The sequence below is a fragment of the Doryrhamphus excisus genome, chromosome 7, assembly GCF_030265055.1.
Source record: "Doryrhamphus excisus isolate RoL2022-K1 chromosome 7, RoL_Dexc_1.0, whole genome shotgun sequence".
NCBI classification, from domain to species: Eukaryota; Metazoa; Chordata; class Actinopteri; order Syngnathiformes; family Syngnathidae; genus Doryrhamphus; species Doryrhamphus excisus.
Genome location: NC_080472.1, coordinates 1578517 through 1601824, shown reverse-complemented (window position 1 = coordinate 1601824; position 23308 = coordinate 1578517). Strand labels below are relative to the sequence as shown.

Sequence of the window (23308 nt, the reverse complement as noted above, 5' to 3'; positions counted from 1 at the left end):
ATAAAAAAATTGTCGGCTTTTTTTAAAATCACGATTGTGCGTTGAAGCACCTCCAAACAAATTTTCCGAATTAGCAAAACATTTTTTTTTACTTTATTTATAAATTATTCAGGTGACAGTAAATATGCTAATGTTTTTTCCCTATGGGAAGTACTGAAAGGAAAATATGTGTATATTATTATTATTATTAAGTTTTATGTGTTTTGCGGTATTGGTGCGTATACCTAAAAGTGGAGGGGTGAAACATGGTTTTTCGTTTTTCCAGTTGCCTATAGTCATTTTTATTTCTTCAAATATTTCAGTTTAATATTGCAAACAACTTCACAACATACAAAATGAATAATATTAACCCAGAAACATGTCATTATATATATATATATATATATATATATATATATATATATATATATATATATATATATATATACATTTCTTTTCTAATATATATATCTTTCTCTGGTGGGAATAAAAAAATAAACAGCAAAGCTTTGACAACAGCACCTTGACATAGTATGTAATCCCAACATTATACCTTGAGAAGTTTAGAACAGTAAACAGATAAATTACTTGAGAGGAAAGTTTTTTTTTTCCGCCGAGTACTTAAACGGAAATTTTTTTTTTTGGTCAGCATCCTATGTTTTTTTTTTTTGTTTTTTTTTGGTTAAGTGGATTTAATTTCTGGATTCACAATCGAAGCAGCATGCAAGCTTTTGACGATGGAACTGTCCTCTCATGTTTTACCCCCCATTGTTGCGACGTTTTTTTTTTTTTTTTTTGACTTTTTCCTGTCCTTCATTTTGTAAATCTTGGCAAAAAAAAAAAAAAAATTTTTTTTGGAGGAATGTGACAATTTCAAGTGGGCGCAAAATGACTGATCAGATTTTTTTTAATCGTTTACAAGGTCATGAATATGTTCAATAAATAGACTGTTATATCACTTTGACTGTATAAACTTCATTTTTTTTTCTTTTACATGCAGTCCATAAAATTTTTCATCTGACGGAATAATTTACCCTGTTATGTATATATACAAATAGATATTTTCTCTGTATTCTCTTTTTTTTTTTTTTTTTTTTTTAAACTCTTCAATAAAATCTATACATCTTATACACTATCTCCCTCTTTTAATGGTCAATGTGCATACACAGGAAGTGTCTATCCTTATAAAGCGCCAGCCAATCTTCTTTTTGCTATCCATGGTGAGCGCTCGAACGTAGGACTGGGTTGTCCTGCATTGGGAATTGTAATGCCGCTTGTCAATTCCTCTGCATCCGTCCTTCGTGTACCCCATGGGGTTGCATTTGGTCTCATAAAAGTATTGCTTCAGTTGGCCGTTGGGGACGGGGACCTTTTCCATGACGGTGACGGTCTGCCCGGACATGTCTATCGCCGTTTTTTTATCCACAGCTGTCACCCACTGGCTAATACTCTCGCACACGCTGAGCTCTCCGCGCCGCGACGGATCCGAGTGTCGCCGCACCCTCATCGACATGTTGGCGGCGTCCAGATAGTTTTTGTATTCCTCCAGGAGAAAGAGCAACGGCGGCTCCAAAGGCACTTGGTTGCTGATCACCACTCTCGCGTCGTCGTATATGTCGACGTCTTTGCTCTCGGACGCCGCCGCCGCCATCGCCGATTGACCCCCGCCCGGTCCCAGTTGTGCCGCCTCCGCTTCTCCCTCCACTTCCAGCAGCTCCTCTATTACTTGCTCAAACGTGTCTGTGAGCGAGGGAAGCTCAACGCCGCTCTGCGGAGTCCCGTGGCCTCTTACGGCGGCGACGGCGCCCAGGTAGCCTTCCGTCCGATGGCCCTGCATGCCTGGGGCGTCTCTCAGGGGCGCGGCTCTCATGCAACTGAAGTATGAAATAACCATAGTAAGGAACAGGATGGTCATCACTCTTCTAACCTGGTGGAACTGGCAAGACAAGAAGGGGAACAGGGCAGGGAGAGAGCGAACGAGTTAAAAAACTGATTTGGATTTATTGTGATTCCCTGCTTGGAAAAAAAAAAAAAAAAAGACTTTTGTCATCACGCTTGGTGTTTTTTTTTGGCTGATGTTCTGTCTGCGTCTTCAAAAACACCATCGCAAACTGTGATCACCCCCCCCCCCCCCACCCTCATCCTCCCGACTTTGGTTTGGATTTTCTTGGCGGCCATTCATAAAAAGCTGCGCTGAGCATCAGAGAGCCGTGTTAAAAATAGCAGTCGGATTGTACTGCGCGGCGTAGAACTCGCTACATAAGCGGGGAGAGGAGGAAAGGGGGCGGGGGCGGGGGGGGGGGGTCCTAACTTTGCCCACCTTCTACATACAAAAACCGTACATACAAATCATACATTTTGTACGTGAAATATGCCAAAAAATAACCCGCTACATGTCAATATATGCTAAACTGTCTAAATGCCTCACTCACTCACGGTGCAACAAAAAAAAATAACACGCAAAAGGTCAATATATGCTAAGCCGTTGTTTCAAACAAAGCTACAGGAGCGCATCACAACAAATGCCTCACTCACTCACTCACTCACGGTGCAACAAAAAAATAACCCTCTACGTGTCAATATATTCAAAGTCGTTGTTTCAAACAAAGCAACGGGAGCTCATCACAACAAATGCCTCACTCACTCACGGTGCAACAAAAAAATAACACACTATAAGTCAATATATGCTAAGCCGTTGTTTCAAACAAAGCAACAGGAGCCCATCAAAACAAATGCCTCACTCACTCACGGTGCAACAAAAAAAAATTACCCGCTATAGGTCAATATATGCTAAGCCGTTTTTTAAAAAAAAAAAAAGCTACAGGAGCTCATCACAACAAATGCTTCACTCACTCACAGTGCAACAAACCCCCCCCCCCCCCCCCCCCCGCTATAGGTCAATATATTCTAAGCCGTTGTTTCAAACAAAGCAACAGGAGCCCATCACAACAAATGCCTCACTCACTCACTCACTCACTCACTCACTCATGGTGCAACAAAAAATAACATGCTGTAGGTCACTATATGCTAAGCCGTTGTTTCAAACAAAGCTACAGAAGCTCATCACAACAAATGCCTCACTCACTCACTCACTCACGGTGCAACAAAAAAATAACATGCTGTAGGTCACTATATGCTAAGCCGTTGTTTCAAACAAAGCTACAGGAGCTCATCACAACAAATGCCTCACTCACTCACTCACTCACTCACTCACTCACTCACTCACTCACTCACTCACGGTGCAACAAAAAATAACATGCTGTAGGTCACTATATGCTAAGCCATTGTTTCAAACAAAGCTACAGGAGCGCATCACAACAAATGCTTCACTCACTCACGGTGCAACAACCCCCCCCACTATAGGTCAATATATTCTAAGCCGTTGTTTCAAACAAAGCAACAGGAGCTCATCACAACAAATGCCTCACTCACTCACTCACTCATGGTGCAACAAAAAAAATAACCCTCTCAGTGTCAATATATTCTAAGCTGTTGTTTCAAACAAAGCTACAGGAGCTCATCACAACAAATGCCTCACTCACTCACGGTGCAACAAAAGAAAATAACACAAGTAAATGCACCCCAAAGACTACCTGGGCATTGAAATCAACACTACACGTGCAAAACGATACAATTTTAGACTCAGTTATAATCCGCAAGGCATGCTTGGTAACTTCATGTTGGGGACAGGTACGTGTTGTCAACATTTCCATACGGGAATAAGGATTTTTCCGAAAAATGATGGAAATAACAGAAGATGGGGTCACCCATCAGTATTCCCACAATCATCCCTCCCTTCGCCAGCCCCTGCTTCGGGAAAAATACAGGAGGGTGTTGGGAAAGAAGGGCAAAAAAATAAGCAGAAATCATGGAAAATAATGAAAGATGAGGTTATCATCATAAAATTGTGGTGGACCATTATCGCAGGGATGCTGGAGCCTATCCCAGCTGTCTTCGGGCAAGAGGCGGGGTACACCCTGGACTGGTGGCCAGCCAATCACAGGGCACATATAGACAAACAACCATTCACACTCACATTCATACCTATGGACAATTTGGAGTCGCTAATTAACCTAGCATGTTTTTGGAATGTGGGAGGAAACCCGGAGAACCCGGAGAAAACCCACGCATGCACGGTGGAGAACATGCAAACTCCACACAGAGATGGCCGAGGGTGGGATTGAACTCAGGTTTTCTAGCTGTGAGGTCTGTGCGCTAACCACTCAACCACCGTTCTGAAATTTCCCAGAAAAATAATAAAAGATATGAAAATCCACGGGCTGCACGCTGTGTGGTTAGCGTGCAGACCTCACAGCTAGGAGACCAGGGTTCAATTCCACCCTCGCCCGTCTCTGTTTCTCCCTGTTTTTCTCCGGGTACTCCGGTTTCCTCCCACATTCCAAAAAACATGCTAGGTTAATTAGCCACTCCAAATTGTCCATAGGTATGAATGTGAGTGTGAATGGTTGTTTGTCTATATGTGCCCTGTGATTGGCTGGCCAACAGTCCAGGGTGTAGCCCGCCTCTCGCCTGAAGACAGCTGGATTAGAGTCCAGCACCCCCCCGCGACCCTTGTGAGGATAAGCGGTAGAAAATGAATGAACGAATGAGTTCTCCTCCTATTTAGTGTGGAAGTGGTAACTTTTTGGCTTGAGCGAATTCAAGTAGTTTCCCGAGCGGGATCCTGCAAGGTGTGACTCCAAAATACCGGGTACCTGGTGACCTTTTTTTTTTTTTTTTTTTTTCCACAGGGAATCCTTTCCAACACAAAACCTGATGTCGGATTTGAGTGCATTGTGCATGTCCCAACCTGATGCAGGAAAACGCAGTGAGCAAACACACACACACACACACACATATATATATATGAGTGAGTGCATAGATGCAACCTTGCTTTAAAAGCATTTGTTTCCTTCTTAATTGGCGTCTGGGGTTGCAATTAAAGCAAGATGACGGTGACTGCCATAGAGATATCCGTTCTAAAAATAGACGTGCCGGGGAGTCTCACAGTCTATTCAGAATATCACATCCTTCTTCTTAATGAGCCACTCATTCCCCGAGCTTGGATGACGCGCTTCTCCACAATGTGTGACTGCGTTTCGGGGGAGGACGTGCAAGGGAGGGGCCTGCCTGGTTTGCTTACCAGGAGATTGGGGGTATATGTTCCATCCATCCGTCCGTCCGTCAAAAGATCTATATATCAGTCTATCAATCGGTCAAATGTTAGCATCTATCCATCCGTCCATCTATTTATGTCTTTACATCCATCCGTCCATCCGTCCAAAGATCTATATATCAGTCTATCAATCGGTCAAATGTTAGCATCTATCCATCCGTCCATCTATATTTATGTCTTTACATCCATCCGTCCATCCGTCCATCCGTCCATCCGTCCAAAGATCTATATATCAGTCTATCAATCGGTCAAATGTTAGCATGTATCCATCCGTCCATCTATTTATGTCTTTACATCCATATATCCATCCGTCCAAAGATCTATATATCAGTCTATCAATCGGTCAAATGTTAGCATCTATCCATCCGTCCATCTATACTCATGTCTTTCCATCCATCTATCCGTCCGTCCATCTATATTTATGTCTTTACATACATCCGTCCATCCGTCCATCCGTCCATCCGTCCATCCGTCCATCCGTCCATCCGTCCATCCGTCCAAAGATCTATATATCAGTCTATCAATCAGTCAAATGTTAGCATCTATCCATCCGTTCATCTATATTTATGTCTTTACATCCATCCGTCCATCCGTCCATCCGTCCATCCGTCCATCCGTCCATCCGTCCATCCGTCCATCCGTCCAAAGATCTATATATCAGTCTATCAATCGGTCAAATGTTAGCATCTATCCATCCGTCCATCTATATTTATGTCTTTCCATCCATCTATCCATCCGTCCATCTATATTTATGTCTTTACATCCGTCCGTCCATCCGTCCAAAGATCTATATATCAGTCTATCAATCGGTCAAATGTTAGCATCTATCCATCCGTCCAGCTATACTCATGTCTTTCCATCCATCTATCCATCCGTCCATCTATATTTAGTATGTCTTTCCATCCATCTATCCATCCGTCCATCTATATTTATGTCTTTACATCCATCCATCCGTCCGTCCAAAGATCTATATATCAGTCTATCAATCTGTCAAATGTTAGCATCTATCCATCCGTCCATCTATATTTATGTCTTTACATCCATCCGTCCATCCGTCCATCCGTCCATCCGTCCATCCGTCCGTCCGTCCAAAGATCTATATATCAGTCTATCAATCGGTCAAATGTTAGCATCTATCCATCCGTCCATCTATACTCATGTCTTTCCATCCATCTATCCATCCGTCCATCTATATTTATGTCTTTACATCCATCCGTCCATCCGTCCATCTGTCCAAAGATCTATATATCAGTCTATCAATCGATCAAATGTTAGCATCTATCCATCCGTCCATCTATATTTATGTCTTTACATCCATCCGTCCATCCGTCCAAAGATCTATATATCAGTCTATCAATCGGTCAAATGTTAGCATCTATCCATCCGTCCATCTATACTCATGTCTTTCCATCCATCTATCCATCCGTCCAAAGATCTATATATCAGTCTATCAATCGGTCAAATGTTAGCATCTATCCATCCGTCCATCTATACTCATGTCTTTCCATCCATCTATCCAGCCATCCATCTATATTTAGTATGTCTTTCCATCCATCTATCCATCCGTCCATCTATATTTATGTCTTTACATCCATCCATCTGTCCGTCCAAAGATCTATATATCAGTCTATCGATCGGTCAAATGTTAGCATCTATCCATCCGTCCATCTATACTCATGTCTTTCCATCCATCTATCCATCAGTCCATCTATATTTATGTCTTTACATCCATCTATCCATCCGTCCATCTATACTCATGTCTTTCCATCCATCTATCCATCCGTCCATCTATATTTATGTCTTTACATCCATCCGTCCATCCGTCCAAAGATCTATATATCAGTCTATCAATCGGTCAAATGTTAGCATCTATCCATCCGTCCATCTATATTTTTGTCTTTCCATCCATATATCCATCCGTCCATCTATACTTATGTCTTTACATCCATCCGTCCATCCGTCCAAAGATCTATATATCAGTCTATCAATCGGTCAAATGTTAGCATCTATCCATCCGTCCATCTATATTTATGTCTTTCCATCCATTCGTCCATCCGTCCAAAGATCTATATATCAGTCTATCAATCTGTCAAATGTTTTAAACTATCGATCCTTCCATCTGTCAATCTATTTATCTGTCTGTCCATCCGTCTATCAATCAATCTGTCCGTGCAAAGTCAGTCTATCAATCTGGCAATTTTTTTATAATCTATCCATCTGTCAATCTATCCATCTGTCTATCTGTCCGTCCATAGATTTTTCCCTTTTAAAACCAATTAAAACCACAATAAAGGACAAAGCACGGGGCGTAAAAAAAGATCAAATCCATACTCATGGAAGCTAATTATATGCTAAACCGCACAGATTAACCCCTTGTTATTGTTTTGGATTCCTATCAGCGGGGGCCTTCCCAGCACGGAAATATCATGTCGGTTTTTTTTGTTTGTTTTTTTACGGGATCGATGCCAGTCAGTCACGAGCCGTTAGCCGTGTAGGATGCATTTAGGATGATATTATTATCAAAAAAAAAAATGCTTCCGCTTCCACATCCCGAGGAGGGCTCATTACCGTCAAACGGCGTCAAACGCCATGCTGGAAATGGTGCAGACAAAGTGCTGCATCTTCCGTAACAGACCACAGGGGTAATATTGCAGTAGCAAGTGTGCGGGGGGGGTGAGGGGGGGGGGGTGAGAGTAGCGTCATTTCGCAGCAAAAACAACCACAGATGACGTCTCTTCCAGGTCTCCACTGGGGAGACAACGGAGGGGGGGGGGGCGAGGAGGAGGTTGCCGGGGGTAATGCCACTCAACAGTGTGCAATTGCATGCCGTTCCCTCGGGTATCCTGACACGGGGAACAACAAACGATTTTTATTTATATCTCTGTGATTTCCTGTTTTCCATCACGGGGGGCGATCGATAATACGGCTTATGTTCTCAATCAACTTCCTGTTAAAACGCAATCAAGCCAATGAATCATTTCATTGCAGATGAGAGTTATACAAGACGTTAAGACGGGCAACCGCAAAGGATGGGGAGGGAAAAGAAAAAAAAAAAAAAAGAAGAAGAAGAAGAATGGCGAGAGGACGGAAGGATCCTGCGTGTTCTAGAGGGTTGTATCTCGGATGTGCCTCCATTCAAAGAGCGACGCTATCGATTCCTGCCAGATAATTAACTCTGAGTCATCACCGGCTACCAGAACCATCCGTTCTTTCCCGTCTGTCTGTCTATCTGTCCGTCCATCCGTCCATCTCTCGTGATTCCGTACATCCGTCCATCCGTTCGTCCAAAGATCTATATATCAGTCAATCAATCGGTCAAATGTTAGCATCTATCCATCCGTCCATCTATATTTATGTCTTTACATCCGTACATACGTCCGTCCAAAGATCTATATATCAGTCTATCAATCGGTCAAATGTTAGCATCTATCCGTCCATCCATCCATCCATCCAAAGATCTATATATCAGTCTATCAATCCGTCAAATGTTAGCATCGATCCATCCGTCCATCTATTTATGTCTTTACATTCATCCATCCATCCGTCCAAAGATCTATATATCAGTCTATCAATCGGTCAAATGTAAGCATCTATCCATCTGTCCATCCATCCAAAGATCTATATATCAGTCTATCAATCGGTCAAATGTAAGCATCTATCCATCTGTCCATCCATCCAAAGATCTATATATCAGTCTATCAATCGGTCAAATGTTAGCATCCATCCATCCGTCCATCTATTTATGTCTTTACATTCATCCGTCCGTCCGTCCAAAGATCTATATATCAGTCTATCAATCGGTCAAATGTTAGCATTTATCCATCCGTCCATCTATTTATGTCTTTCCATCCATCCGTCCATCCATCCATCCAAAGATCTATAAATCAGTATATCAATCGGTCAAATGTTAGCATCGATCCATCCGTCCATCTATTTATTTCTTTACATCCATCCGTCCGTCCGTCCAAAGATCTATATATCAGTCTATCAATTGGTCAAATGTTAGCGTCCATCCATCCGTCCATCCATCCATCCAAAGATCTATAAATCAGTCTATCAATCTGTCAAATGTTAGCATCTATCCATCCGTCCATCCATCCGTCCAAAGATCTATATATCAGTCTATCAATCGGTCAAATGTTAGCATCTATCCATCCGTCCATCTATTTATGTCTTTCCATCCATCCGTCCATCCGTCCGTCCGTCCAAAGATCTATATATCAGTCTATCAATCGGCCAAAGGTTAGCATCTATCCATCCGTCCATCTATTTTTATGTCTTTCCATCCATCCATCCGTCCGTCCAAAGATCTATATATCAGTGTGTCAATCTGTCAAATGTTAGCATCTATCCATCTGTCCATCTATATTTATGTCTTTCCATCCATCTATCCAAAGATCTATATATCAGTCTATCAATCGGTCAAATGTTAGCATCTATCCATCTGTCCATCTATATTCATGTCTTTCCATCCATCCGTCCAAAGATCTATATATCAGTCTATCAATCTGTCAAATGTTTTTTGTCTATCCATATATCCATCCGTCAATCTATTGATGTCTTTCCATCCATCCGTCCGTCCGTCCGTCCAAAGATCTATATATCAGTCTATCAATCTGTCAAATGTTAGCATCTATCCATCCGTCCATCTATACTCATGTCTTTCCATCCATCTATCCATCCGTCCATCTATATTTATGTCTTTCCATCCATCTATCCATCTGTCCAAAGATCTATATATCAGTCTATCAATCTGTCAAATGTTTTAATCTATCGATCCATCCATCTGTCAATCTATTTATCTGTCTGACCACCCGTCTATCAATCAATCTGTCTGTGCAAAGTCAGTCTATCAATCTGTCAATTTTTTTTAATCCATCCATCTGTCAATCTATCCATCTGTCTATCTGTCCGTCCATAGATCTATGTATCAGTCTATCAATCTGTCAAATGTTTTAATCTCTCCATCCATCTGTTCGTCCATTTGCCCATCATCTATCCATCCGTCCGTCCGTCCGTCCATCCAAACAGCCATTTATGTATCTAGCCTTCTGTTTTTTAGTCTAGTCTTCCATTCTTTTATCTCTCTATCAATCTGTCTGTATGTCCTTTTATCGATCAATCCATCTGTACATCCATCCAGTCGTCCATCCGCCCATCTATCTGTCCATCCATCCATCTAGCTTTCTATCGATCTACCCATTCATCCATCCATCTGTGCATTCCCCAATCAGTCTATAAGATCTATCCATCTGTCTGTCCATCGATCTAACCATTTATCTGTCTTTTTCTATCATCCATCCATCCGTCCATCTATTTATCTTTCTACCCATCCGCCCATCCATCTGACTCATGACCCAGAGTGGACACAAAGGCCTCAATAAGCACTGCTCAAACATCTTTTTATTCCCGGCGACACACCTTAAACATCAAGCACAAAGAACAATGGCAGCAGGTGAGTGCGGGGGACTCTGTGACGTCCACACACACACACACACACACACACACACACACACACACACACACACCAGATGACCACCTGTTCATCTGCTTTGTACGCATAGCTGCCGTATGTAACTTAGCCGATTATAGCCGTACATACCTTATATATGACAGATGACACGTTTCTATTTGTGCATCGAAGGGCTAACGAACCACAACTTTAACACCTTTTCTTCATCGGGAAAACGTCAGCCATTGAGATAAAAAGCGTGATCTGTGGTTACCGTTCCTCTTTTGTTCACGTCTTTAAACCTAATGTTTACCCAGCGACATGTTCGCTCACGTTCAACATGCTCAAAACCACAATGCCAAATATTGAACTATAATAACATTTTTTTTAAAAAAACACACATTTAGGTCGCCTTTCAAGTAAATTTGACATTCGGCCCGATTCTAACCCACTAAAACCATCATGACACAAGGGAACTAAAAAAAAAAAAATCTAATTCCAACTCAAAACAACTCCACAAATGACCTAAATCACATTACACTTCTAAAGTGGGGCATTGCAGTTACAATCTTTGTCCACAAGATGACGCCAGAGACCGTGTTAAATCGATGCCTTAGCAGTTTCCTTCCCCTTTGCATAGAAACTAGATCGTTTCTTCACGTTGGTAATTCGAACACACGCAATGCACACTCAACACCGAGGAAGAAGTAACACTAAAGTGTAGCTTAGATCTCCGGTTTCGAACCTCCATAAAGTCTTAATGAGTGATGAGCCCATTTGCAGTATTTTTTTTTTAGCTTAAATATACATAAATAACATGTGATTACTGCGTAAAAGACATTTTTTTTGTTCAATATAATGACATCCAAGTGTAGAAATATTAACGAAATAGATTTTTTATAAATAAAGTTTTGGTTGAAATTACAAAAAGAAACATACCTTATGATGCCCAGTCGTAAAAACAGACCATTCAACAGGACAAAGTCATCTGGGATGTCCTGAACAAACTCCCTGAGTAATTTATTTGGACTTTTTCTTGTTTTTTTTTAGTTTTTTTTTAAAGCGATACTTCTTCTCTTCTCCCTTTGACAAAGCGTCCAGGGGGGGGGGGCGATCTCTTCAGGTTTGGAGCAAATAGATTAAATTATTGATGGTGGAAATTGCATGGATGAGGTCATGCACTCCCATGGCTGGACGGCTCCGGTGGAGATGTTGTGTGGAAAGCCGGCTTGTCGCCTGCGTGCATGCCGCTGCAGCAGCAGCAGCAGCGGGAGGAGGAGGTGGAGGAGGAGGCGGAGGAGAAAACGGAGGAGGAGGAAGAAAAAGAAGAAGAAGAAGTAAAAGAAGAAGAAGAAGAAGAAGAGGAGGAGTCCCGGCAAGACAACGTCAAGAGAGGCTGTGGAGCTCGGAATGAAGGAGCCCGTGTGGAAGTCGAGCAACTTTACTACACGATGACGCTGCAACATGTGACCCGCGAGCCGCCAACTCCTGTTTCAACACAAGCCGGAGGCGGAACTATTAGTGCGGATCTCTTATTTCCGCACCCACGCCATTATGTCTGACAATATATAGATTTACGCACTATATATATATATATATGTACTATATAGGTGTGTGTGTGTTGTGCTCACCAAACATGGTGGCATCATGATTCTTCTTCTTCTTTGGGGGGGGGGGGGGGGGGGGTTGTGCGTCAGAGCGCACGTCGTGACCCAATGCGGAGACGTGCAACATAAAAACGTGCATTCAATAATTCATTCCCAGGCAGAGCTATCCTTAGTCGTGAATGCGTAAATCGGCTAAAATAAGACGAGCAAGGAGGCAGGAAGGAAGGAAGGAAGGAAGGAAGGAAGGAAGGAAGGGATGAACTTCATGACAACACACACACACACACACACACACATATTATAAATGGGGATAAATGGAAGTAAGGCCATTTTTTTTATGAGTTATTCCAACACAATTCAAGGAATTGTGGTAATAAAATGAAATGAAATAAAATAAAATAAAATAAAATAAAATAAAATAAAATAAAATAAAATAAAATAAAATAAAATAAAATAAAATAAAATAAAATAAAATAAAATCCTAACCTTTTTTAACTATTTTAAGCAAACAATAATTGAAAAATACAACAATATTTACACAATACAAATATTTCACCTATTATAACAACTATACTATAACCAAAAAATATTTCTGAAAATATAATATCCCAGGCTTGACTCTATGGCTATCATCATAAAATAAAATAAACTAAAATATAAAAATAAATAAATAATAAAATAAAATAAAATAAAATAAAATAAAATAAAATAAAATGAGCCGATTTTTAACACTCTTTTAAGCAAACAATAATTGAAAAAGTCAACTATATTTACACAATACAAATATTTCATCTATTATAACACAACCCCCCCCCCCCAAATAAATATTTCTGAAAATATAATATCCCAGCCCCTGAAAGCTTGACTCTATGGCTATCATCATAAAATAAAATAAAATAAAATAAAATAAAATAAAATAAAATAAAATAAAATAAAATAAAATAAAATAAAATAAAATAAAATAAAATAAAATAAAAGCCAATTTTTAACACACACAATAATTGAAAAAGTCAACAATATTTACACAATATAAATATTTCAACTATTATAACAACACAACACCCCCCCCCCCAAAATTCTGAAAATATAATGGCTCTATGGCTATCATCATAAAATAAAATAAAATAAAATAAAATAAAATAAAATAAAATAAAATAAAATAAAATAAAATAAAATAAAATAAAATAAAATAAAATAAAATAAAATAAAATAAAATAAAAGCCAATTTTTAACACACACAATAATTGAAAAAGTCAACAATATTTACACAATATAAATATTTCACCTATTATAACAACACAACCCCCCCCCCCCCCAAAAAATTCTGAAAATATAATATCCCAGACCCTGAAAGCTTGACTCTATGGCTATCATCATAAAATAACATAAAAGCCAGTTTTAACACTTTTTTAAGCAAACAATAATTGAAAAAGTCAACAATACTTACACAATACAAATATTCCACCTATTATAACAACACAACCCCCCCCAAAAATATATATATATTTCTGAAAAATGAGTATCCCAGTCCATGAAAGCTTGACTCTATGGCTATCATCACCATTCCTGTTTGGCATGCATGGGAGTGGATGCTCACACCTGCCTAATGACTCCATCCCACCTCCAAGACGCCCGGGGACATGCCAAGATAGATACAGCCCTCCCCGAAGGCACACGGGAGGTGAGGGCCAACTCCGGATGACAAAGAGTTGCATCAGCAATCATAGAAAAAAAAAAGAAGAAGAAAAAGAAAAGGGGGGGGCTCTGTTCCAAACAAGTAATTCATAAATAAATGGCTTCCCAGTGAACAACAACAACAACAAGAAGAGAGGCTGTTTTTCTGAATGGAGTGTGATAACCGGGGGGGTTGGGTTGGTGAGGGGGGGTGGTGGTGTGTTCGAGGCCCGCGTTAAAGCAAGTCCTCCTGAAAACCAAGCCAACCGTTTGATCCGCGCCGAGGTGTTCGATTTCCACAGGTTTAAGATTTCCCGGGAACAATGACTTCAAACTGTTCTGAGGCAGTATGGATGAACGTCTTTTGTTCTTTACGGGAGGGGGGGGGGTAAAGGGGGGGGGGGGGTGTGGGGGTGTTTAACATGGCTCGGGTTTTTTTTTTTTTTTTTTAATCCAGCCATGTGTGATTTGCATTTAAACTTCTCTCTTCTGCACAGTCTGGCTTCATTCGGGTGGTCCAGACAGGAACTGCGTCACGTGGCGCGACAGTGGGAGGGGTTTTTGGGGGGGGTGGAGATTGAATAAGAGGGGTTGGGGGGGGGCATTTGGCGAAAAATATATAGCAAGAAGATAAGGGCACTTGCACATCAAAGTGACGCCCCTCCTCAAGTTGTGAGAAAATTTAAATGACGTCAAACTGGGAGGGGGGGGTCGGTGTGTGTGTGTGGGGGGGGGGGGGGTCTGTGACGCCTCTTAAACAGGTAAACTATTGTAACCTTTATCATTATTATCATCATGGCATCGATAACTTCTTCCGCAATCTATCTCTTCTTCTTCCTCACATTTCCACCCCCCCTGTGTGCCCCCCCCCACATCAAAATATGCCCTCTTTGCACGTGACACATCCATATCACCGCCATTTGTCGCTAATATAAACAACTGTGACGTCTAATAAGAAGTAGGAAGTGGGCGGATCCATTCAAATAGCGATATGGCGGATTGATATTTTCACTTGTGTTTTTTTTTATTTTACTTATTTTATACTATTAATCCATTAATATATTGTTAAATTATGTACCTGGTGATTAAATATTGAAAAAAATCTAAAAAAAATAATGTAATGATGTTAAAAAATGTCAAGTGTAGGTATCCGAACCGGCTCTACTTTGTATCGAGTCGGTACAAAAAAACGATAGAATACGACAGGAAGTTGAGTTAAAAACAAAAACAAAACAAAAAAAACATGTCTATAAGAACCGCAGAGACGTGACGACTACAGGAGCCACGCCCCCACCCCCCCCCCCCTTACCAGAACTTGTTTAAACAAGCCTGTTAATTGGATGAAGGTGACGGTGATGAAGGCGATGACGGTGATGAGTCAAAGCAGCAGCGGCGGCGGTGGTGGTGGCGCGTGCTCGAAATGTACCGGGACTAGGTTCAGCCCAAAATAATCGATAGCCTATTTATAATTGATATGACGTTTTTTTTTCAAGAAATAAACACGAAATTAAAAAATATATATATAAAATGTGCATTAATTAATCGAAACGTAAATGAAAATAGAGTTTTTGCGGCAATTTTGCAGCAGCTTTGTTATTCACGCCCACCACAACTCTGCAGAGACGGAAAAGAGAGAGAGAAAGAGATAGAGAGAGAGAGAGAAAGGGGAGATTCTCTGTGCACGCGCACGCACGCCCCGCACACACGCGCCCGCAGCCCCATTTATGGACTGATCCGCTGACGTACATTGCAGAAAAGTGCTATAAAAAAAAACCCCCTCATACATACAAAGTGTGTCGTGCCACCCCACAGACCCCCTCCTAACCCGCCTCCGCTCATCCCTCCTCCTCCCAACACGCCCACGCCATAATCCCACCAAAATAATAATAATAATAATCATAATAATAATATTAATAATAAAACACTATTTATTCTTTGCAGCGTGGACATTTTATTTAAAAAAAACCCACACAAAATAAAACAGTAACATGAATCACCTTATGCTTGATGCTGATTAATAAACGCAAAACGTGACGTGGCATTTTCTATAAAAAAGGAAACGAAATAAGGATTAACGCGCACGATTAAAACAAGAAATTCGTTGTTTTTTTTATGGTGTGAAAGATTAAAACGTCTTGGAGGAGAACATCTAAGGAGGAGGAGGGAAGAGGAGGAGGAGAAAAAAAGAAAAGATGGATAGAAAGAGAAAGAAAGAGAATAAAAAAACGATGATTTCGTGACAAAGAAATAATAAAAAAATTTTTAAAAAAAACTAAAAATAAATAAAATTAAAAAAGCTTTGAGGGTCAATCTACGTCTATTATACACGTACCGGGGTTGCTGTGTGTGTGTGTGTGTGTGGGGGGGGGGGGGGTTGTGAGTACCGAAAGGGGGGGGGGGGCACGCCCATATTTATTCCAACAATTTATTTTCTATTTAAAAACGCATTCCTATAATAAATGATTTATTATGATTTATATGCATTTTTTTGCAGCCTGTGGTTGACTCTGACTGGAGAGGTGGTGGTGGTGGGGGGGGGGGGGGGTAAAAGAGAGTGGGGGGGTGGATGTAGAGAGAGAGAAGGGGGGGGGGGCAGGTGAAGCGAAAAGCACCTTATGAATGAAATCGTGGAGCGGTTGTAGTAAAAAAAAAACACACACACACACAAGTGATTTGATGGCGATGACGGGAGGGGGTGAGGAAGGGGGGGGGGGAAGGAGGGGTGTGGGGGGGGTAAAGAGTAGGGCTATTTTTGGTCGATAACACAATCCACAGACAGCAAGGCAAAACCGTGAATGCAGCACACCAAAAGAGGACAAAATAAACACATAAAAATGGCAGCCGCACTTGCATTATTATTATTATTATTATTATTATTATAATTCATATTCTAATAATTATTATCATGACACGCGCACGCCTCCACTCGCATCGTTCACACTGCAGTTCCCATATCGGGAGCAATGATGAGGCACAACGCAACCATTACGCACATTTGTGTTTGTTGCAAGCGAAGGCAGCTTCGGAAACTCCGACACGGGCTCCGTTTCTAAACGCATCTTATTTGCGTGCGTTTTAAACGGAGCGATGCGTTCAATAAAATTAAAAAAAAAAGACATGCCAATAAAGGGAATGCGCTCTTACCTTCACAAGGGCTGACAACCACTATGTGCAGTGGTTAGATCTCCGCGACCGACGCTTGCATGTCCCAAAGTTTAAAACGCAACGTGTGTGTATATGTGCGTGTGCGTGTGTGTGTATATATATATGTGTGTGTGTGTGTGGAGGAAGAGAGGAACAGGGAGGAAGAAAGAGTGAGAGAGTGTGTGTGGGGGGGGGGCTTAAAGGTATTGTGCAGCGGTGCAAAAAATCGTTACAACTTTGACAAGGCGTTTTTTTTTGGGAGTTAAAAAAAAAAAAAATTAAAAAAAAAAAAAAAAAAAACCTTACCTAAAAAAAACTTGAAAAAAAAAAAAACAATCCCAGCACTGCGCGTGCGCTTTAGTTTCCATACACGGCTCTTGTGCCTCTGTCCAATGTGCTGAAAGCATCACATCACAACGGCATCAAGGCAAAAATATCTGGATACTTTTTTTTGTTGATGAGTGCACACTTTTTTTTTTACCCCCCCCCCCCCCCCCACCACACACACACACACACCCTCTCTCTCCGCACTTGTCACGTGTACCCCCCCCCCCCTCGCCCCCACCCACACTTCTCTTTTCCTTATTAATATTTAATAAAGCTTGGACATTTCGCTTCTATACATAACGATTACTCTTTATCACAGGAAAAAAACATAATAATGTATATACACCCCCCTTCCCACGCAGTAGACATGCATGACATGACACGCTACATACACCCCCCCCACCCCACACACACACACACACACAAAAACGCCACACAATCTTTGTCAACACACACACACACACTCACTTGTGTGTGTTTCAAAAAAAAAAGACTTACCATTTTTTTTTTTAAATTTCCACACCCCCCCGTGTACGCAGTCCCGGAGATAGAAGTGTCTTAATATCCACTCACTCCAACAGATGCTGGTAAGGTAATGTGTCTTGTTTCAAGTCATCATACGAGAACTTCTGCTGATGCTCAGTGGATCGCCCACCACTTGGCTGACTTATGAATCTAATAACCCCCCGTTTTTTTTTTTTTTTTGCAATAACGCCGTGCTTTTAACTCTCTTATGCACACACACAAGCTTTAAAAAAAAAAAAAAAGAAAAAAAAAAAAAAGAAAAAAAAACCTTGGTGGCTCTTCTACAGGAAAAAAAAAAAAAAAAAAGCAAATAATCAACAAGAAGAGTCAGAGAAAGCTCGCATTAACACACACACACAAACGCAACACCCTCGCCCGGACAACGCCATTATAAAAAGGGGGGTTCTTACGTGATTGAAATAAGCCACAGCGAGCAGGCAACTTTATGGTGGTGGAAAGTGGAAGTGGTGGTGGGGGTTGAGGGAGTTAAAAAAAAAAAAAAAAAAAAGGGGGGGGGGGGTATATCACGCATACGTTTATTTCCGATTTTTTTTTTTTTTTTTTTTTTTTTTTTACACAAGTACCCAAACGCAACACAAGCCAAAGCAGAACTTGTTGCACACTACACATATGTATGAATGAAGTCCCCCCCCCCCTCCAATTTCTCTAAACAATGATACTTTTTTAGGGTGTGAGTTTTTTCAAGGCTGGATTTTTTTTCAGTAAAATTCCATGAGTTGCGGTGCCAACCGACCAACACTCAGCCATCTGATTGTTATGCGGTGACGAGGCGCTGTGCTCGCAAAGCCATGCCCCAAATGTACTCAGCAACATGAGTAATAGGTGAGACTTGGCTGACTCCAGCGTGATCAACTTTCTTAAAGAGTGCCGAATCAAAAAAGTGACTTTTGGGCTTTTTTTTTTAGTCTGAGGGAATCAAACTGGATCTGGGTGGTGCTATATATATCTATATATACATATAGATAGATATATATATATATATATATAAACACACTGGAGCTGGAAACAACATTAGTTGCATGGGTGCTTGATGAAGACTCGACTTTCACCGACTCACGGGTTGATGACGAATCAACTTTCACTGACTCATGGGTGCTTGACAAAGACTCGAATTTCACTGACTCATGGGTGCTTGACAAAGACTCGACTTTCACCGACTCACAGGTTGATGACCACTCGAGTTTCACTGACTCATGGGTGCTTGATGAAGACTCGAGTTTCACTGACTCATGGGTGCTTGACGAAGACTCGACTTTCACTGACTCATGGGTGCTTGATGAAGACTCGACTTTCACCGACTCACAGGTTGATGAAGACTCGACTTTCACTGACTCATGGGTGCTTGACAAAGACTCGACTTTCACTGACTCACAGGTTGATGACCACTCGAGTTTCACTGACTCATGGGTGCTTGATGAAGACTCGACTTTCACCGACTCACGGGTTGATGAAGACTCGACTTTCACCGACTCATAGGTGCTTGACAAAGACTCGACTTTCACTGACTGACAGGTTGATGACCACTCGAGTTTCACTGACTCATGGGTTGATGAAGACTCGAGTTTCACTGACTCATGGGTGCTTGACGAAGACTCGACTTTCACTGACTCATGGGTGCTTGATGAAGACTCGAGTTTCACTGACTCATGGGTGCTTGACAAAGACTCGACTTTCACTGACTCACAGGTTGATGACCACTCGAGTTTCACTGACTCATGGGTGCTTGATGAAGACTCAAGTTTCACCGACTCATGGGTGCTTGATGAAGACTCGAGTTTCACTGACTCATGGGTGCTTGACAAAGACTCGACTTTCACTGACTCATGGGTGCTTGATGAAGACTCGAATTTTACCGACTCACGGGTTGATGAAGACTCGACTTTCACAGACTCATAGGTGCTTGACAAAGACTCAACTTTCACTGACTCACAGGTTGATGACCACTCGAGTTTCACTGACTCATGGGTGCTTGTCAAAGACTCGACTTTCACTGACTCATGGGTGCTTGACAAAGACTCGACTTTCACCGACTTATGGGTGCTTGATGAAGACTCGAGTTTCACTGACTCATGGGTGCTTGACAAAGACTCGACTTTCACTGACTCATGGGTGCTTGACAAAGACTCGACTTTCACTGACTCACAGGTTGATGACCACTCGAGTTTCACTGACTCATGGGTGCTTGATGAAGACTCAAGTTTCACTGACTCATGGGTGCTTGATGAAGACTCGAGTTTCACTGACTCATGGGTGCTTGATGAAAACTCGAGTTTCACCGAGTCACAGGTTGATGACCACTCGAGTTTCACTGACTCATGGGTGCTTGATGAAGACTCGAGTTTCACTGACTCATGGGTGCTTGACAAAGACTCGACTTTCACTGACTCACAGGTTGATGACCACTCAAGTTTCACTGACTCATGGGTGCTTGATGAAGACTCAAGTTTCACTGACTCATGGGTGCTTGATGAAGACTCAAGTTTCACTGACTCATGGGTGCTTGATGAAGACTCAAGTTTCACTGACTCATGGGTGCTTGATGAAGACTGGAGAAAAACTCAAGGTTCACTGATGGATTGACAAAGTTTCACTAACTCACGGGTAGTCTAGGAAGACTCGAGTTTCACTGACTCACGGTTTGACAAACATCTCACTCGACAAAGACTGAAGTTTCACTGATTCATGGGTACTCGATGAAGACTCAAGTTTCACTGATTCATGGGTAGTCAAGAAAGACTCAAGTTTCACTGATTCATGGGTAGTCAAGAAAGACTCAAGTTTCACTGATTCATGGGTAGTCAAGGATGACTCAAGTTTCACTGACTCACAGGTGGTCAACAAAGAATCAAGTTACACCAACTTGCATTTCGCTGATTCATGGGTTGACAAAGATTCAAGTTTCACTAAGTGGAGCCAATGACGGCTCAAGTTTCACTTTCCTTTCCACTTTTTCATGCACTCCAAATGATTGAAGTTATAAAAAAGACTTGAGTTTCACTGACTCATAGGTTGACAAAGACTCAAGTTTCACTGATTCACTGGTATTGGAGAAAGACTCAAGTTTTTCACTGACTCACGGGTCAACGAAAGACTCAAGTTTCACTGACTCGCGGGTATTGAAGAAAGACTCGAGTTTCACTGACTCACAGGTATTGAAGAAAGACTTGAGTTTCGCTGATCACGGGTCGACAAAGACTGAAGTTTCACTGACTCGCGGGTATTGAAGAAAGACCCGAGTTTCACTGAGAAACGGGTTGACAAAGACTCAAGTTCCACTGACTCACGAGTCAATGAAAGAGTCAAGTTCCACTGACTCACGAGTCAATGAAAGAGTCAAGTTCCACTGACTCACGAGTCAATGAAAGAGTCAAGTTCCACTGACTCACGAGTCAATGAAAGACTCAAGTTCCACTGACTCACGAGTCAATGAAAGACTCAAGTTTCACTGACTCGCGGGTATTGAAGAAAGACTCGAGTTTCACTGACTCACAGGTATTGAAGAAAGCTTCTGTGACTCACAGGTTGACAAAGACTCAAAATTCACTGACTCGCGGGTATCGAAGAAAGACTCGCATTTCACCGACTCGCGGGTATTGAAGAAAGACTCGAGTTTCACCGACTCACGGGTCGACAAAGACTCACGTTTATCTGACTCATCGGATGCCGATTCAAGCTTTGCTGACTCATGAATGCACAACAAAAGACTCGACTTTCACTGATTCGTCTCTGATTCGTGAGTGACTCATAAGAACGAGTCAGTAAAAGGAATCGGGTTTTCCAGCACAAATCGTGAGCGTTGCAGTATCCCGTAAACGACCTTGAAATCACAACGGACAGGCGGTTGTCAGCTGTAGGTGACAAAGTGTACTATTAGCCGTAAAAGGATTATCATTTAAACTAAATGTTCTTGTTAGATTAGATTAGATTAAATTAGATTAAATTAGATTAGATTAGAACTTTATTGATCCCGTGGTCTTGTGCCCCCAGGGAAAATTCCGGTTCCTGTCGTGGCGGTACGCTACACAGGACAGTCATCATAACAGCACAGCTCATGGGTACTCACTCAAGACTCGATTTTCAGTAACTCACAGATGCTCAAAAAAATGACTTGACTTTTACTAACTTGAGGGTTGACGAGACTTTCACCGACTCACAGGGTTCATGAAGACTTGAGTTCATTGACTTGAGTTTCATGACTCGTGGGTGCTTGAAAAAGACTTGACTCTCACCGACTCAAAGGTGCTCGATGAAGACTCGACTTTCACTGACTCACGGGTTGATGAAGACTCAAGTTTCACTGAATTCTGGGCGCTTGAGAAAAACTCAAGTTTCATATTTCACCCATGACTTTCACTGATTCGACTTTTACTGACTCATGGGTGCTTGACGAAGACTCGACTTTCACTGACTCATGGGTTGATGACAAATCAAATTTTGCTGACTCATGGGTGCTTGACAAAGACTCGAATTTCACTGACTTTTTGGTGCTCGATGAAAATTTGAGTTTCACTTTTCTCTGACTCATGGGTCCTTGACGAAGACTCGACTTTCAGTGACTCACAGGCTGATGACGACTCGAGTGTCACTGACTCATGGGCTGATGAAAACTCAAGTTTCACTGACTCATGGGTGCTTGATGAAGACTCGACTTTCACCGACTCAAGGGTTGATGAAAACTGGAGTTTCATTGACTCACGGGTTAATGACCACTCGAGATTCACTGACTCATGGGTGCTTGATGAAGACTCGACTTTCACCGACTCACGGGTTGATGACGAATCGACTTTCACTGACTCATGGGTCCTTGATGAAGACTCAAGTTTCACTGACTCATCGATGCTTGACGAAGACTCGAGTTTCACTGACTCATGGCTGCTTGATGAAGACTCGAGTTTCACCGACTCATGGGTGCTTGATGAAGACTCGACTTTCACTGACTCATGGGTGCTTGATGAAGACTCGACTTTCACCGACTCACGGGTTGATGACGAATCGACTTTCACTGACTCATGGGTCCATGATGAAGACTCGACTTTCACTGAGTCATGGGTGCTTGATGAAGACTCGAGTTTCACTGACTCACGGGTTGATGACGAATCGACTTTCACTGACTCATGGGCCCATGATGAAGACTCGACTTTCACTGACTCATGGGTGCTTGATGAAGACTCGACTTTCACCGACTCAAGAGTTGATGAAAACTGGACGTTCATTGACTCACAGGTTGATGACCACTCGAGATTCACTGACTCATGGGTGCTTGATGACGACTCGAGTTTCACTGACTCATGGCTGCTTGATGAAGACTCGACTTTCACCGACTCACGGGTTGATGACGAATCGAGTTTCACTGACTCATGGGTGCTTGATGAAGACTCGACTTTCACTGACTCATGGGTGCTT

The 23308-nt window shown here is 41.7% G+C and overlaps 1 protein-coding gene and 1 long non-coding RNA gene across 6 annotated transcripts in view; both read right to left on the bottom strand.

The window, feature by feature from the left end:
* LOC131131971 (uncharacterized) overlaps positions 1 to 23308 on the bottom strand; it is a 205854-nt gene that overhangs the window by 27515 nt on the left and 155031 nt on the right. The window lies entirely within an intron of this gene.
* Positions 457 to 23308, bottom strand: part of bdnf (brain-derived neurotrophic factor) — a 39480-nt gene continuing 16628 nt past the window's right edge. The window contains exons 1-2 of one of the 5 annotated variants that reach the window (XM_058077048.1): positions 17858 to 17938; positions 457 to 1915 (exon numbers count right to left, since the gene is read on the bottom strand). In XM_058077048.1, the coding sequence (XP_057933031.1) occupies positions 1112 to 1915; positions 17858 to 17860 (807 nt within the window). In that variant the 5' untranslated portion in view covers positions 17861 to 17938 and the 3' untranslated portion in view covers positions 457 to 1111. Of the gene's footprint in view, positions 1916 to 11546; positions 12136 to 15197; positions 15299 to 17032; positions 17195 to 17857; positions 17939 to 23308 lie in introns of those variants that run through there. The other 4 variants (XM_058077049.1, XM_058077052.1, XM_058077050.1 and 1 more) reach the window with 4 other exon arrangements.